Raw genomic sequence first — 17,699 nt, forward strand, 5'->3', positions numbered from 1 at the left:
TACAACAGGAGCAAAAAAAAAAAAAACACCCAGAAATTGCTTGGGTGTCAGAGGGTTAAGGTTCTGCAAAAATGGGCATTTTACAGATTTCCTTCTTCACATCCGCTGCTTGCTTACACAACTACAGATACATGAAGGTTTTAGGTTTGGTACTCACTGGAAGATGGTGTTAGTGTCCAAGTCCACGCAGCTCACATCTGGCGGTGGATCATAAAGATCAAAGTAGCGAGAGTCCACTCCCACAATGAAGGGACAGGGGGCGCTCAGGACGTCAGCCAAAGCCAGGGGGCAGAGAGGGATATAAGGGCATGGCCAGTGGAACGGAAAGATCATCTGAAGAGGAAGATGAAGATGAAGAAGAGAACTGTGAGATGAGCAAGACTACACAGAACTAAGCTGCAGCACTTTCATTACCATGTAGCTGGTTTATCAGTGTTGTTTCAAGGATCAGATTTATATATAGCGCTTTTCTCGGCACTCAGAGACGCTTTACACTGTCAATTATTCATTCAGGCGGAGCCACAATTGTAGCCACAGCTGCCCTGGGGCAGACTGACAAAGGCGCGGCTGCCATTCTGCGCCTACGGCCCTCCGACCACCACCTCAAACAGTCAGTTCATACGCATGAAGTGTCTTGCTCAAGGACACAACGACCATGACGCAGGCTACAGGGCGGAATCAAACCGCCGACCTTCCAATCATTGAGCGACTCACTCTACCACCTGAGCCACGTCGCACTACACAAGCACATTAATAGTATAGTGTGGTCGGTATCAGTTGGGCCTTGAGCCTTGAGCTGACTTTACATTACTTGAATCCAGGCAATCATATGCACAACTGATCACGTCAAAGAATTCAAATTCTGATTGTGGATTTTGAATCTACACCAAGGCATCAGCATATGATCTCTTGGGCAGATCGCCCACCTGTAGTGTGGTCAGATTTATATGGTGGATGAGCCTCCTACAGAAAAAAACTATATCTCAAAACCATCTTCTGATAACATCACTGAAGCTGGATGAGCTATCTGCTACACACTTGTGCTCCATCTGTTCAACAAAATGTATGAATTTCTCCCGCGTTCTCTCTCTGGAATCTTCCAAACACATTTGTATTAAAGAAATTCCAGAAGCGACATATTAATAGAAATGACCAAAGAAACTGTAAGTGCTGCAGTTTACTAAAAAATATATAAAAATTAAGTGTAAAACAACAACATGGTAGAAGAGAAACACTCTGCTGGTCAGTGTTGCTCTCAGATTTGGATAAAAGCATCTGCTAAATGAAACTGTAGAATTGTAGTGAGTGAGTGTGGGGAGTAAAACTTCTCTGTCCAGCTGAATGCATTAACTTACAGACACCAGAGCCTCGGTGACACTGGTCAGAACAGCCGGTCGTAACGAGTGGACCAAGATCTTGTGTTCAGTGACGGCAAACACCAGCAAGGTGACGGCATTTTCTGGTCCGAGGTTCTGGAGCAGTGTGGAGAACCGGCCGCCACTACAACAAACAGTGAAGTTTAATTCAAATCATTGCCTATGTTTCTAGAAGGAACTATAGTACAGTACAGTCGCTAAATCTTTTCTATTCCTTGAAAATATTTTAGTTTTTTAAAATGCTCTTGATACCAGTAATATCAGAATTTGTCATGTTTTCAGAGCTCAAAATAAATTATGCAGAACAGATGTTATTTGCTATTGAAGATGTGTCAATGTGTTCTCATTTTAACAAATCTGTCTAAGAAATCATCAGCACCTCCAAGGTTAAAACAAATATTTTGTCTGTTGTATGCTAATGTTTGGAATCTGGGCAAATGACATTTTTTGCAGCTTTTTAAAGTGAAAAAAAGTAAATAAAACCCCTGCAGCAATTGCACATATTTCTACAAATGCTGATGCAATTCTATTTTTTATTTCATGACCTCAAAAAGCATCAGGTAATTCTTTTGACCTTGATTAATCCTCTGAGTCTTCACATCTTGTGGTAACACTCAGCAACCTTGAGTTGCACAAAGCAAATGACTCAGGATCTGAAAATGAAGCTAATTGACGCCTACAAAGCAGGGAAGGCTATTAAAAGATATCAAAGCACTTCCAGCTTGCAACTTCCACTTTGAAAATGTCATTAAGAAATGGTAGTTAAGGATAACTGTGGAGGTTAAGACAAGATCTGAAAGAGCAAGAAAACTTTCAGATCAAACTGGAGAAAAACAAACGAGCTGCAGAAAGGTTCAGCAAAGTCCTTCTGGACAAGTCTCAGCACTTGGCACACATCTGGTAACACTTCCGGGCAGTTATTCCTGGCGAACAAGCAAGAAACAAGCTATGTAAAGGAATAAAAAGGAGCCATAACTGTCATTTTCATGGTCACCAGAATATAATAAGTTGCATGTAGAAATCGTCGGTTAAATCTCTTCAAAAATGTCTTGACAGTTTGCACCAAAATAAGGTTTAAATTGAGTTTTTCTTAACACATTATACTTCTTATGCGTACAGTTTCTCAACTTCACGCTTGTACCAGTACAAGAACATGACTGGCTTGATGCTTCCCAGATCATCTGTTAAAAAGCAGACGACTGGTTAATTTAAGGGAAGCGTTGATCATGTGTTCAGGATTTTCCCATAGATTTCTCTTCAGGAAATTTTTATCGGCGAGTCTCTCCAGTTTTGCTGCCACAGGTGTGGTGGTGCGCCATTGATGCACAAACAGGTTGACAAGCAATCTTTATCTGAAGCTTCACCACAAAGCCAATGTCTGAAGTCTGTAGAGCCAGGCGACATCTGATTAAGTCAGTTTGGAAACAGGTGCTGTGGACAGCTCAAGATGAGCTCTCTGGCAACAGCCACCAAAGAAAACATCTCAGACTATGTTCTTCCACTTATCCAGAGTCAGGATGTGGTGGCAGGAGACTAAGCAGACCCTCTCTCCAGAAAAACTCTCCAGTAGATATTCCCGGCTAGATGAAATATGCCATCTTTTCTGGTTCTACCCTGGAGCCTCCTTCTAGTTGGAGAACCTCCAGAGGAAGTCGCCCAGGAGGAATCGGATGCCCGAACCACCTCAGCTGGCTCCTTTCAACACAAAGGAGCAGCAATTCTACTTCAAACTCTCTCTGGATGTCCAAGCTTCTCCCACTATCTCTCAAACTGAGCCCAACCACTCTTTGGAAGAAACTCACTTCGGTCGCTAATATCCGCCACCTTGCTCTTTCGTTTAATACCCAGCACCCATGATCAAAGGTGAAGGTTGGAATGTAGACTGACCGACAAATCAAGAGCTTTGCATTCCAGCTCAGCTCCACCTTTACCACAATATTCTGGTACAACACCTGGGAGCAGCATCTGACAAAAAGAAATCCCTGATTGTTCAGTAGGGGGGTAGAAGTATTCTACTTTGGGGTTGTGTGGCAGCCAGTGGAAAAGGAAACTAGATTCAACTAAAACCCCGAAAATTCTGAATGTAAATGTCATCCAGTCAGGTAGACACAATGAAAAGAGTCAGGTTTTTCCAACAGACAACAATACAAAACAAACCTTAAAATACACTATAAATTACTTCAGAAAACACAAGCTGAAGCTTCTAAGTTGACCCTCACAGTCTCCTCACCTGAACATCTTTGAAAATCTGTGGCTAAAGTTGCTCTAGACTAAAAACACCTCAAAACTTGAAGTGATCTGCAAGCTAAAGTGGCTAAAAATACTAAATATTAGGAATGTCATGACTCTGAGGTGGCCACAGAACTTGTGATATTTATCAAAGGCTACTAAGAGTTGAGAGTCCACATGCTACGGTTACTGTTTACCTTTTTGTGCTTTTCAATGTCAAGATATAAAAAGCGGTAAGTGTGGTTCATTTTTAATGCCTGTGTGTGCTGCAGGGGTTGTATTTACTTCTTTGTACTTCTGAAATACATAAAATATGTAATTTGCCCAGAGGTGGTCAAACCTTTAACCATTAAAAATTGCTTCTAACCAAAAACCTCTTACCTGAGCGGCAAAGGAGACGACACGGGCTGGCTCAACATCAGGCTGTCATGAGGGGAAAGCTAAAGAAAAGCTGGAAAGTGAGATAAAACCAACCGAGCAAAAAAAAGAAAAAAAAAAGTCTGCACTGAATCATTCAAATGTTCATCCATAATGGAGGAACCTAAACTACTGTTCCCTCAGGCGATGGAAGACACCTTCAGAAAGCAACGCGACTTTCTGCAAAACGGTGATTACCCGGTTTCTAAAAAGCACCGCATGCAGCAAACATCACAGCGACACTGGCAATTAAAACTCACCTGCACCAGGATGCGAGGCCTCTGAGAGGACGGGAAGGGAACTTTGTGCATAAAGTGAGAGATGTGCCTAGGAAGAAGAATTAGAGGGATGTGAGGCCAAAAATAACAGCAGTGGGCGGCTGAGTAATCCATCAGGGCAACCACCTTGAGTTATGAGCAGCAGTGAAACATGAAAAGCATTTTCTGTTACACATTAGCTGGTCGGCATAATTTCAAGGAACCTAAATCAACTCTACCCCGGTGATGTGTTTTCCATTCATGCAGCTATTTTATCATCAGGGATCCCCCATACGTAGAGAAAAACTAAAAAGCCAAATTCTTTCCAGTACATTAATAGAAATATTTTAGCTATGAAATTAAGAAAAAACTGCAGGTATTCTCGGCAGCCCCCTCAGATGCACTGAACTTTGGAAACTGATGATATCCCTTCTGATTTAATGGCACAATATAGTAAATTCCAATAGAAGAAACTTGCACTTTTGCCCAAGAAAAACTTCTATATTTGAAATACTATCAGGTAATGCGATATCTCCACATAGCAAAAGACGTATTGGATAAGACTAAAGTATATGTGAAATCACCAGAGCATAAAACAGCGAAATGAAGAGAAAACAAGAGAGGACTCACTTCTCAATGGGGAGGGCGTGAGGGCCGGAGATGGAGTAGCGATAGAGGAATGTGAGGAACTTGCGGAAAGCGTCGAAGAAGGGCCAGTGGGAGAGCAGGCAGATGCACTTGTTGGTGTGGACCGAGCGAGGAATGGCGGGGCTGGTCGTGGCGCTGTTGGTGGCAGCAGCCGCGGTGTTGGAGGAGGAGGAGGGTTTGTCCGGGTTCAGGAGACCCAGCTGAGAGCGCTGCTGATCGGTCAGACACTCCGGCGGGTAGGGCTCGTAGAACTGGATGGCAGCACCGTAAACCTAAAAAATAGAACAGAGGCACAGCTCAACATCCACAGTTTATAAAATCGTGTCTGTCGTGTATAAACAGTCTGAAGCCACGCTGCATCTCTTCATGAATTGGTGATGTCACAACGCAACAGGGAGACGGAAAGGTTTTGCAAGTTTAAAAAAAAGTGGGTTGCGACATAATGACCACGGGAAAATGTGGGTCCCAGGGTGAGACCAGTTGAGAACCCTTGCCCTAAAAGATTCCATCTCAGGTTTTCAAAGGCCAACGTAAGATCGTAAAAGTGTTTGTTTACCTGACCAACAACTAAAGCCAAAGACATTCAATGTCCAATGATAAAAGACAAAGAAAAGCTGAAAATAATAGCAAGCCTGCCCAACAAATCTTTGCTATTTAGCTTAAAAATTTACATAAACTATTGAAGCATTTGCCAAGATTTTTTTGCTGATCAACCAATCAGCTCTAATTACCCAATTAACTACTTACAGAAATGTTTGTATACACACACACTCACTCACTCACTCACTCACTCACTCACATGTCCACGTCTGTGCTGCTGGCCTGTTTAACAAGGTCAGAGTCTCCAGTGACTCTGCCTCTCCCTGCATCCTCCACCATAGACTCGATGCAATACATTAATGCACAACTTTTTCAGAATCTCAGGTTGTTTACACCATGTGCTTTGTAAACTTGCACATTGTCAGCCAAATGATTTGCACAGTTGCACTTTCCTGCACATTGTAAATACTTCTATTATGGTTTCATCACTTAAATTCCCTGGATTTGTCACACTTGCTGTTTATTTGACTTTTTACACTGTTCTTTATTTGTCTTGAAACATTGACTGTATGTGTCTTTCTAATTTCCTTGTGTGTGAAAACTTACTTAGCAATAAACCTCATGCTAAATCTAATCTGCCAAACTGTTTTTCTGAACCAGTTCAGGTTTTCATGTTTATTTTGTGCAGCCTGTTGTTAAAAACCTAACCAAAGTGCTGCACGTGTTTTAAGACAGGCAACAACACATGGACAAATATGTGGACAAAAAGCACAACAGAAAACAAGAAAATAACTTTTAGAATCAATTTGCAGAACAAAATAAAATAAACAGAAAATACTAAAACAAATTTAGCCTAAAACCCCATCTCAGCCTTCCAGCAGCCCTCTGTGAGGACTTTCCAAAATGTCCCAACTCTCAGTCTAATTACAGCAGAAGCACAACAACACACCATCACATACACACAACTGAAAACTCTTGTCATTGTTTGACAAATATTTTCCAGAGGACCTGGCCAGCTAATAATAAAAAGGAGCAGACAGTTCAGAAACCTCTGAGCACTTCTGTGAATTGACTCTGCACTCTGAGGTAAAAGGAAATATCAATAAGCAGACAAATAAAGTGAGCACAGTGCACCGTTGTTTAACCTTTATTGAACATGCATACCATGAGTGCCAGCTGTGGGCCAAACAAACAGCGGTTAGCTGAGCCAGAGTCGGCACCAGCCCAAATAAATCCCCTCCGCTTCCTGGAAATACGAGACTTTCCCAATTCATGCACACATCAAAGCTAGCGGGCTTATCTGCTGTGCCGCCGGTGTGGGTGGGTCGCTTTTCAGCATTTTCCTCCAAAAGGGACTGAGGTGACCCGTGTTTTTGTTTGCTGCCATGAGTGATCTGAGGAAGCCTGTGTGTTTCTGTGTGTATGCTCAGAAACAAGCCGCTTTCAAGTAACAGCATTGTGTTGCTAAACTACAAATATATGATGCTTGTGCAACACACAAAAAAAATCAACAGTCATGCTGGTTTGTTTTCTGGGTTTTTCAAAGTAAAGGCATTTCACCAACCTCTAATTATTCAAGGGCCTCAATTTGGGTTGCTCTGGCTTTGTTCTGTATTTAAAACAACCTACACATATACAAACAATCAGGACCGAAACAGAAGACACAAATTCAATCTAAAATGTAGAAACTGTGAAAAAAACCCAATATGAAACGTATTTTTGAACAAACCACAATACATTGGATTTTGGATCATGTTTAAATTTTAGTGTAAGTGTGGGGAAAGAGTTTCTGTTTGAGTTCAGATAAGTTTTGACAACTTAAAAGTTTAGTTTAGGCAGCAGTGAAAGAGCATTTTCTCAAGTTCTGCACTCTAGTTTGAACTTTTAGTACTTTTCTCATATATTTTCATCTTTTTTTATGCAACTACTTCTTTTCAGAGGGAAACACATATGACTAAACATTTACTGAACACTTTCAGTACACCTGTGAAATCCGATGTGACCCATTACAACACCTCTGCAACAAATTCTACTTTCACAAAGAGTCTTCCTTTTCTGTTTTTGTTGCCATTGCACCCAGAGGTGTACAAAATGTTAGGAACATTTTAAAATGTAGAACAGTCCAGTAAACCACCACCACCACCCACTATAACCTCAACAGGAAGCATTAAGTAGAACCGTCACCTTTTTAAAAATCGTCAACAAAAACTGAAAACGTAGAAACTTTGAAAAAGCAGAATTCATGGTATTGATGGTCAATCAGGTCTGTGCTCCATTTATCTGACAACTATGTATTAGTGACGTACAGAGTTTTTCAAATAAAACGTGATCAGTTTATAAAAACATGGTTTTAATGAAGCAGCTCAAAGCCGCTCCTCCTAAATTATCTGCAACAGTAAACTGCTGTTTATATGTTAATGAATCCGTAATAATAATAATTCAAAGGCACAAGTGTATAATTATGTAACACTGACGTGGCCATTGGACACAGTGAGAACTTCTATTTCTGATCCTTTCTGCTCTACTGAGTTTTGGGTTATATACAGAAGTGGGTGGCCAGTTGGAAATAAGAACGGCTACAACACACTTTTTCATTCAGTCACTCACTCAACCTATATTTAAATCCCGAGGACTCGTTGAGGGAAGCCCTTATTTCCCTTGATGCTGAGAGTACAATCAACAGAATAAAAAGGCAACAATCGACAGACACAAAGATTGAATGAAATAGAGGTAGAAGCAGCTATGTTCAGTACAGCTGCACCAAGCCTTTAACTGGATTGAAGGTAGAACAAGTTACAGTCATTGATGCCGAGGTTTAGTTAAGACGGTTCTCATGGTTATAGAAAAACACTGGGTGTGTGTGCACGTTGGCCAACAAGTCTCTCCTCAGTTAAACATGGAGTCTGCCGACTGCCAGAGTCCTGCTGAGTTTCTCTCTGACCTTGGCCACTGAAAGACAACTCAGCACACACACTCACCTAATATCCTCCTGCATGTGCTGCAGCAGGCCCTTCATTCACACACCTGTACACACAAACTGGACTCAGCAGCAGCAGCAGGGTTTGGCACAGGTGATCATTTCTGACCCCAAACTGACCTTGTTCTGCAAAGTTGCTGCTATTAAACACCAGCAGGCTTTGGGTGCTATTTGTTTTCAATCACGATTGTGTTTCAGCACATAGTTCAAGTGTCAACACACGGGTCTCATCCCGAACAGACTCCTTTCCAACCTCACAGATCAGCACAGTGGAAACCAAGAACTCGTGTGCAAATCTTAAAGTGGATTTATGCTTCATATTATAATGTGAGTGTTTGTTGGGCACGTTTAGTTGTGTTTCCTTATGACTGTCCAGTTGAAGGGTTTAAAGTTTGTTGCCAACACAAATGAGGACGGGACAATCATAAGGTGGGAAACAATATCAGGTGCCTTGAGAAGGAATTTTAGTTTTGACGAAACTCAAAAGAGCAAAAGTCCTGATCGGACGTTGGCTCAAACAATCCACTCGCTTGACACAGAAGTCAATTCACAAAGACATTTAACTGTTTTCAGAGGCATTATTCCCACTTATACGGTTGTAGAGACAAATAAAATTTAAATACACTTCGTAATCAACAATCTGCTGTTCTGATACGGCTGCTTTGAATGGTTGCTCTGGTTCAGTTTATGAGCCACCAGGCCACAGTGACACTGCTGTAAGGCACTTCAGCTCAGCTACAAAAGGAAAGATCTGGCCGGTAGGCATTAAGCACCACAGAGGACTTACTCACGGTGCCCCTTGCTGGCTAAATTCCCTCAATGCTCTCTGCTTACTGACACAAAACTGCCGGTATTCTGAGTGACCTCCTCTTCAGGTCGCTACAGTACTAAACTATAAGAACCAGCCCAACGTTGTGTTTTCTGACACGCATGTCCTGGGTCTTCTGCCTTATATGTCAATACATTTTTAACCGGTTTAGTTATGATTGTTAGGAAATTAATCAATCAACCAACAATTATTGGTAACCATAATTATTTTATGTTCATCTTATTTATTTTTCTACAAAGTTGAAGTTTTTAATTAGATAGTGCAGATCATTTAAATTCAGCCATTTTGTGTCTCATTTGTTGTTATTAATGGTTGTATGTTAATAGATGCAACAAACAACAACATTAAACTGCCATTATATTACATATTATATGTATATCTATCACATCTGACCCTGATGCTCTCTCAACAGTGGCACTGATCACAGAAAACGAGGGGTAAACAATTAAGAAGCGTTAAAATTGCAGTTTGAAACAATGCAATCAAAAATGCTAACTACATAATTAGACTAATGCTGTAGTTCAGTTTTATCAGATTTAAGTAGATTGAAACTGTCGGGTGCTGCCTGTGCTGCTCGACCAATGTGTACTGCATGGCTCAGGTACACGGTTCGACTGACCTAAGTCCAGTCACATCTCATATATGGGACACTAAATTCACCAGAAAACTAGTGTGCATCTAAACTCTGTCTTGCTCATCTGTGCCTGCACAATAGAAAGTGGGTGATTAAGACTGACAGAGTATTGTATTGTTGTTGTTGTCTGGGAAAACCTTGACAGCTCAATGATAATTCTGTAAGACTACAAAAAGAAACAACCTTGCCGTTAATGCAGTGGGAACGCATTTACTATTTTAGTGTTTTATTGATTGTTTCTTCATCCCGAAGCCTGCTCTAAAATAAGAAACCTATGAGGTGGAGTTACAAGGTTTTTCACCACACAATGGCAGCATGCCTGACCCACTTTTCCTCCTGGCATGCAGCACATTGTGGTTTTCTTGTGCCCCACAGTAGTGTGTTAGTCTGTGGTCGCGTCAGCTGTGTGGATGACAGTTGCAGTCTGTTGATGAGGTCTAACAGTCGCTGGCAGCCTCTCGTATCTGACGCTTGCTGAGATGTCTGTTAGACGCCCGGATGTGTGTGGAGGACAGACAGCGAATTTACCCATCCATCCGTCTTACCTTTTCTCCAGAGGCTCCGGTGAGGACAAAAGTGGAGAAAACAGGGAGGGAGTATTTGGTGTTGGCCGGCCAGCACTCGATCGTGGCCCCCATGGGAAGGCAGAAGAGAGGGACAGACTCTGGCAGAGGGAAAGACTCATAGTCCTCCTCTGGATATCTGCTGAATAAACCTAAAGGAAAGCACAAAAAAACAAGACAAACAAACTGAGAACTCAATTTAGAGAGCAGCTAAGGGCAAACGTCCCCTGTGAATACCAATTAAAAGCTAATGTAGATGCAAAATCGCCTTTCCAATAAGCTGAAAATGAAACAAAACAAGTTCAGTGTACTCTAATCACAATAATAATGTACTGCTTTATTGAGTCAACGTGTCACTGCAAACGCCCGACTGTGTAATAAGCAATCAGTCCGTACTAATCGGACCTCTGGGTAATTAGTCACTGTCGGCGGACACAAATAAGAAACAATGAAGTAGTTACTTAGTGCGCTTCTTTTTAACTCCGTGCTACATCTAACTTTCGCTGAAGGATGATGCTAAACAAGCAGCACAAACACATTTTGTGCGTGAAAAATAAATGTCTACCCAGTGACAACCCTTCAAACCAGCATCCAACATTTATTTCATAATATATTTATGTTAAACGCTGGGAAATTACACATTTAAAATGCACATTCAAGTGAATGATGAACTGCTATATGAATATTAACACACATTTCTGAAAATGAAGCATCTTTAGACACTTCGTTGAAAAAATCTGACACAATTATTTATTATTAAAACACTCTCAAGTGCACAGCTACATTATAACCCTGCTGAGGAAATAAACACAAATTGTTGACATGAAGGTTTAATCAGCAACTTGAACTATGGTGCACAGTTTTTACTAATTATCGACAGACTGATCGACCGAATAAAAGCAATTTTTGCAATCACACAATCTGGAACAATACAATCACAAAGGCTAATAAAACAAGTAGATTAATGCTTTAATGAATTTAAGTGAAACTTTGAGGGTTGTTTATGCTGCCCATCGACTAGTGTATAACCAGACAGCTACAGCTGATTCAAAACGCTGCTCGTGTCGTCACGAAGACCAGAAAAAGTGAAAGTCGATTTTAAAATACTGGCAAAAATACATTTCTGATCTGCTGCCACGTTATGAACCAGTCAGATCTCTCAGGTCAAGTCAAAACAAGGCACAAACAGAGCTTTCAGTTTTTACACAGTCTAATTCTTCTCTCACTTTTTTACTGCTTTAACTGAACAATAGATTCTGGAAAAGCTTTGCTCTGAAAAACGTAACTCTGCAGCCCAACACACATCTATTACCCACTACCAGTTTGTAAACCTCATTTTTACTTGCTGCCTTTAAATCCAATTTCACTTTTTTTTTATCTAACTTACACTCCTAACAAATGCCCTTGTAATTCATTACATTGTAATTTGCATTAGTTTTGTTGTGCTGGTTTTATTTGTTCTGGATTTTAATTGACTAATTAGTTTTAATTTATTTATAGTCTTTTTCTGTCTACTGGATTAACAGCAGCTTGGTTAATGTGTTGCTGTGTTTAAAGTGTTACATAAATAAACTGACTTGACTTATTATTTTCACAACTAAATGTTTGAGGCCAACAGATGAGTGTAATTTAGAGATTTTTCCATCTCTTTAGAAAAAGAATATTTCGCTGCTAGATGTTCCACTACCTTTACCAGCAGGTTGCCAACTTTCTCAGACCATCACTCAGAGCTTGACTGCTGAAATTAGTCTCCTGATGCTGCTGTAAAAGCAGCTGTTTACAACTGAGAACAAACATTAAATGTGCTGCAAAAGCAAATCAATTACCTAATAAAGGTTAATAAGCTCTGCTGAACCACAGAGTTATGATTTAATGTGTCATTCAGGCAGCCCCTTTCACATTACACTATGTTAATGTTAAATACAACAAATAATGCTATTTTAAGAATTAATTTAGTAAAAGGAGAAGGGCCAGCCAGTTCTCCTCTCTACAAATTACACAAACGTGTCGTGCACAGTGATAGATGTTGGGTAGATGCACTGACTTCATAGCTAAATGTGCTCATTCGCAATATTTCATTCCAAAACAACGACCGCGTATCCACCAAAACAAACTTATCTTGCTCAGTTCTGGATCAAACTGCCACATTTATAAACTCGATGCAGGCTGGATTTTCTGTGCCTGTATTGTTAAAAAATAAACGTCATTTCTGTGAGCTGACTCATCCGAAGCATCAGTGAGAAACAGATAGCATCGCTCCATTCACAGTCTGCTGCATATTCAAGACGTGTACAACAAAACATCAGCCAGCCAGCCAGTCGGAGGCTGAGCCAAACTCTGAGCCAAACAGCGTTATCGGAAAATGAAAATCTTCGGTCAGTGGTTTTTGGCACTGAAAATTCTCCATATTTAATGTGAAATGATCTTCATATCGTCATTGAATATAAGCTAACTATTTAAACCCTTTCACGGGGGATGATGTTGGCATGCAGAAGCTTATCTCATCGCTCCAATTCCGAGGCAGCAACATGCTTCAACAAGCCTGAACTTGCAGTAGTGCAGCCAGTGTACTCTGCAGGAGACCCTCCTCTCCACAGACAACACAGTTACAGCGAATACACAAACAGGCACTATGTTAAATGCAATATTTATGACCTGAGGATAAGTTCTAAGGGCTTCTGATTCAATTCATGGTTCATAAAGCCACAGGTTTATCTAAAATTGCACTCTATTCACCTTTTCTTACCAAAGAAGCCAATAATGAGAACTGAGGAAGGAGGGAAAGCATTTGCAGGCAACATGTTATTTGAGATGTCAGAGGTTCACATCAGTATTTGGATCTGTGTGCACTAGTAGTTATGGGATTAAGAGGCTTACCTGCTTTGTAGGCTATTGTGTTGGTTTTGGCCACAGACTTCTTATAACACAAGTAGACAGAGGAGCCCCACTGAAAGCAAGAGCAAAATGGGACAAGTTAGTGTGATGTCCTCTGTGAACAACATCGACGACCTTTTGATCAATCAGGAACAAAGCGCATAAAAATCTAATTTGGAAAAGTGTTCCCATAACTTCCCTTCAAAAGTGAAATTATGACCTAATTACATCAAATTAGAATCCTCATCAAACAAGTCAGTACAAGGACTATTCAGGTGTTTGCATTTTGCAGCTCATTATGACTTAATAGCCGACCTCCAATGATTCAAGTATTCACCTTGCTGCAGGAGTGCAGACCACATTTAAACATTTACATCAGTGCCACTGCCAAGTTTGACCCATTCCGAAAAACCACTGGTTTCACTTCATATCAGTCCAGCTCATTTCAAAGTATATGTTTACTTATTGTTGGTTACCAGGACTTTGAGCTGTGATTACATTTGAGTGCAATGCTTTAGCAGCAGACTCTCTTTTAATGCACCACCAAGGAGACATTTTAAAATGGTCTTTGCTTGCAGGAGGTTGTATTTTTCAAATTCTGGAGAACGTTTTTGCAGTTATTAAACCCAGAGAGTGGAGAGCTGGCAGGGAATGAAGAGAGAGAGATGGGGGGGAAATGAAATGCCCTTGCCAAATTTGAACATGGGACTTTGGGACTAAATGGCTTCTGTCTCAAACCTCGAGGCCACCAGGATTTTGATAACAGCATCCCATTTGGAACAAGTTTTAAACCCCTGTTGTACTAAAACGGAAACCAGTGAATGTCAGGAAAATTACGTGTGAATGGCTGAATAACTGGTAAAATGGAAAGTCCTTTGGCTGACAAGACAGAGTACTATTTACAGGAAGTGCGGGTTATTTTTATTCATCCATTATGACAACATTGGACAAAATAAAACAGTATATTTACCCAAGTACTGCCATTAGGTATAATTTTGTGGTACTTGTACTTTACTTGCGTGTCTCCATTATTTTTTTTCTCCATGACATGCACTAGATGTATTCAAGGACATCTGATAATAACAATAATTTAAAAAAGCATTTAAATTTAAATTTGTCCGATATCCCTCTTAAAGTCATCTTCTTGTGCAGCAGTACACCGCTCCTTATGCTCCTGCCGTGTTTGAAACTTCCTGGACGTACTGTTCTGTGAGTATGTGAAGCAGCGCTGTGTCAAAACAACGTTCCTTCAACTTGAACTTTATTTTGGGAACGAGAAAGAAGTCGTGCCACAGCTCAGGACATTTTTTTTTTTTTTGCCGAATATAATCTCTCAGTCGCCTCAGGATGTTACAGTAGAACCAGGTTTGACAGTCCAACCCAGGGAGACTATTAACGGTGCACAACCCTGTAAATGTCAAACAAAGCAACAAATGGCCGCAGTTTCTCCATGAAAGAAAGCTGTTTGGTCTCTGGGTTGCAGCCGGAGATCCAACTCTTGTAACCGGTGATGATCCTCAACATTAAGGTCGAAATAGTTTCACATCGCGTTCGACGTTTCCTCTCAACACAAGTTCGACGTCCAGAGAAAGTTCAAACCATGGCAGGAGCACTGGGAGCTGTGTATCACTGCACAAGAAGATGACCTCGAAGGAGAAAGCAGGAACATTTTTTGCTTCCAATAGGGGCAATCTGGGAACTTCTTCACCACACCTCATATCAGATCGATGGGGTAACTTTTCAGATGAGGATTTAAAATTTTAAAACATGACAATGACCTTAAAGAACACACTACACGGGCATGTCTTTGTCAAATCACATTTTCAATATTTCTAGAGTTATTAGAAGACCCATAAAAAGACATTTAATCTCTAAACTTCTCAGGAGTTTTATTTTCATAACTTTTTGTGACCTAAAGAGATTATTTTCTAGCATGTCCCAAGGAAAGCAAATTCACATCCCAGAGAGTGAATCACATGTATTGCATAGCAGAACTTTGTTTTTTGTTCTTTCCTTCCCAATAAATCATCAGACAACCCCTCAGATTTATCATGACCAGGTTCAAGTCCCTGAAGTTGGGAAACACTGGACTTAACAACCTTGACTATACATAAAGAAGAATACACATAAAAATGGAACTCCGTCACAGCAAACACTTTTCTGCAAAATAAGTGCTTCAACATTTCGATAAATTAAGTATTATTACTTCTGTACTTTTGTTTAAGCTGAACAGGACTGGTACATTTAATTAAGTACTTTTGCGCTGTTGATGATTTGAAAACTTATTTCTGCAATTAGTCAGGGCAATAATAATCAATTAGAATATACATAATAAAGACAGGTTACCCCCAAGCAAGTTAGAAATGCCCAACGGAACAAAAGCGTAACTACACAAAGAGATTTGCATCTAGTAAACCATTATCATGTAGATTGAAGCGATGACGCATCTGATAAACAAACATTGTGACAATTAGTCACTGTGAAAGAAAGCTGGTGTTTGGCAGCTAAAATGAAGGATGCTGACAGAGCTTCACTGAAATATTAAAATGGTCTTCACAGCTATTGCATTAGGCAGATTGAAAAATTAGTGCAGCGGGATCCTCGTCTTCTGCTTCAGGCAACACAAGCCTCCGTAGGTTTCTTTTATTTTTTTAGGACACATGCAGACACAAACATAAAAACACTCTTAGAGGGGGTTGCCTCTTCTAGGAAATGCCTGAGGACTCAGAGCTGAGACAGCGATGACTTTTACTGTAATCTAATGCATGTGTGTGTGGTCGGGTGGGTGGGAGAGAGAAAAAAGCAGGAGGATGTAAAAAGAGTGTGACAGCAAAGTGGACAGAGCAGAAATACTGAGCGAGGAGGAAACAAAGTACAGGAGCAGAGGCCACAGAGCTTGAGGGACTTTACTCTCCTCTTTGGAAAAAAAAAACAAGATCGAAAAAAAAGCAGAAGCATGCACAGCATTAAAAAACTTCCTGAGGCAATTTAGGACGGTTTTCCATAATTGGATGCACTTGTTAGTTTCAGCATCTCACCTGGAGGCGGAAATCTTTATCCCAACTACTCAAAAAAATAATTACCTAAATAAAAGGATCAACAGGTGAGTGTTAGTCTATTTCTCATCCTCTGGCCTGCATACCTCCACAATATGTTTCAGCACAAAAGACAGAGAAACTCTACTGAGTTCAAGGTTGGGATTTTTTTTTTTTTTAGCGCAGCTCAACCACTTTGAATAACCAAGCAAGCGTGGCAGCTAAATCTGTCTGTGTTTGATCAGGCTTACTCATCGCAGCAAGCTCAATGTCATCGTGTATCGCTGACTAGTTTCTCACATTTAAAATTTAAGACACTTAAAAAACCCGTGTGGAGAAGGATTCGAGGGAAGTCTGGCGGAGTTGGAGTGGAGTTGAGGATTCACGACTTGTGACTAAGGAATGTCTTGACATTTCAAATACAGACAGGTTCTGACAACATGAGCATCTGTCGGCTGAATTCAAAATGTCAGTGAGTAACTTTAAAGAGAAAAAAAAGCCACCCTCAATTTCTAATGCCTGTCATGTTCAGCAAATTGTAGAAGTCATTCTGTTATTATGAATTTGACCTTTCTGGGTTGAACACTTACCATCAGTCTGCGCCCTCGACCTCAGTTTCCCCCATTTTGCAAAATTTCCTTCCACAACTACAGACGGGTGACAAAAAAAACAACCCTGAACCTGTGACCCCTACAGTGAGGGGGATGTGGTGACTCAGTAACGTTGCATTTTGCTCCCATGGTTTGCTGCAAATCAGTCCAAAATTGTTCAGAGCGATCACCTTTACCCTGTGATGAAACATTTCTATTGTAATGGTGGTGGTCTCGTCAGTGGCTACAATGCCTTCATTCACAGGGCAGAGAGGGTCACTGGATGGTTTATTGGGGATGAAAATAATGTGAATCAGATGCTAGAGCATTTACAGTCACCAGATTTCAACTCAACTGAACATCTCTGGGTGTTTTGAACCGATGTGTTGGACAGACCTTTACAACAGGATCATCAAAACATCAAACGAAGAACGTCTTTTGGAAAACTGCTGTTCAATCCCTATCACAGAGCTCAGAGACTTGAAGAATCAATACCAAGACACAATAAAACATGGCTATTTGCTCGTTACTTGCCTGTATCTGAATCAATAATTGTGTTTACATGCACACCAGTATTGCAGGTAAGAACCTTCTCTCAGTTTCGATCATATTTAGGATATGCTGTTTGCTGGTTACTACCTGGTTACTAAATGTAAGCCTAATCTTAAATTAATCTGACTTTAGACGCCAAAAACAAGGCGTACAGCTGGCTTAGCACTATTACATGTCA

General features: G+C 40.6%; 1 protein-coding gene across 1 annotated transcript in view; it reads right to left on the reverse strand.

Annotated features, from left to right (window-relative positions):
• The window catches only part of LOC103370711 (C-myc promoter-binding protein-like), a gene marked incomplete at its 3' end in the record, with an annotated part of 93,641 nt that overhangs the window by 39,551 nt on the left and 36,391 nt on the right, over positions 1-17,699 (reverse strand). The window contains exons 4-10 of the mRNA XM_008299842.1: positions 13,348-13,417; positions 10,453-10,622; positions 4,910-5,199; positions 4,283-4,349; positions 3,987-4,045; positions 1,356-1,500; positions 158-333 (exon numbers count right to left, since the gene is read on the reverse strand). Coding sequence (XP_008298064.1) covers positions 158-333; positions 1,356-1,500; positions 3,987-4,045; positions 4,283-4,349; positions 4,910-5,199; positions 10,453-10,622; positions 13,348-13,417 — 977 coding nt within the window. The remainder of the gene's footprint in view (positions 1-157; positions 334-1,355; positions 1,501-3,986; positions 4,046-4,282; positions 4,350-4,909; positions 5,200-10,452; positions 10,623-13,347; positions 13,418-17,699) is intronic.

Source organism: Stegastes partitus, unplaced genomic scaffold (assembly GCF_000690725.1).
Source record: "Stegastes partitus isolate 25-593 unplaced genomic scaffold, Stegastes_partitus-1.0.2 Scaffold1472, whole genome shotgun sequence".
In the NCBI taxonomy this organism is placed as follows: domain Eukaryota; kingdom Metazoa; phylum Chordata; class Actinopteri; family Pomacentridae; genus Stegastes; species Stegastes partitus.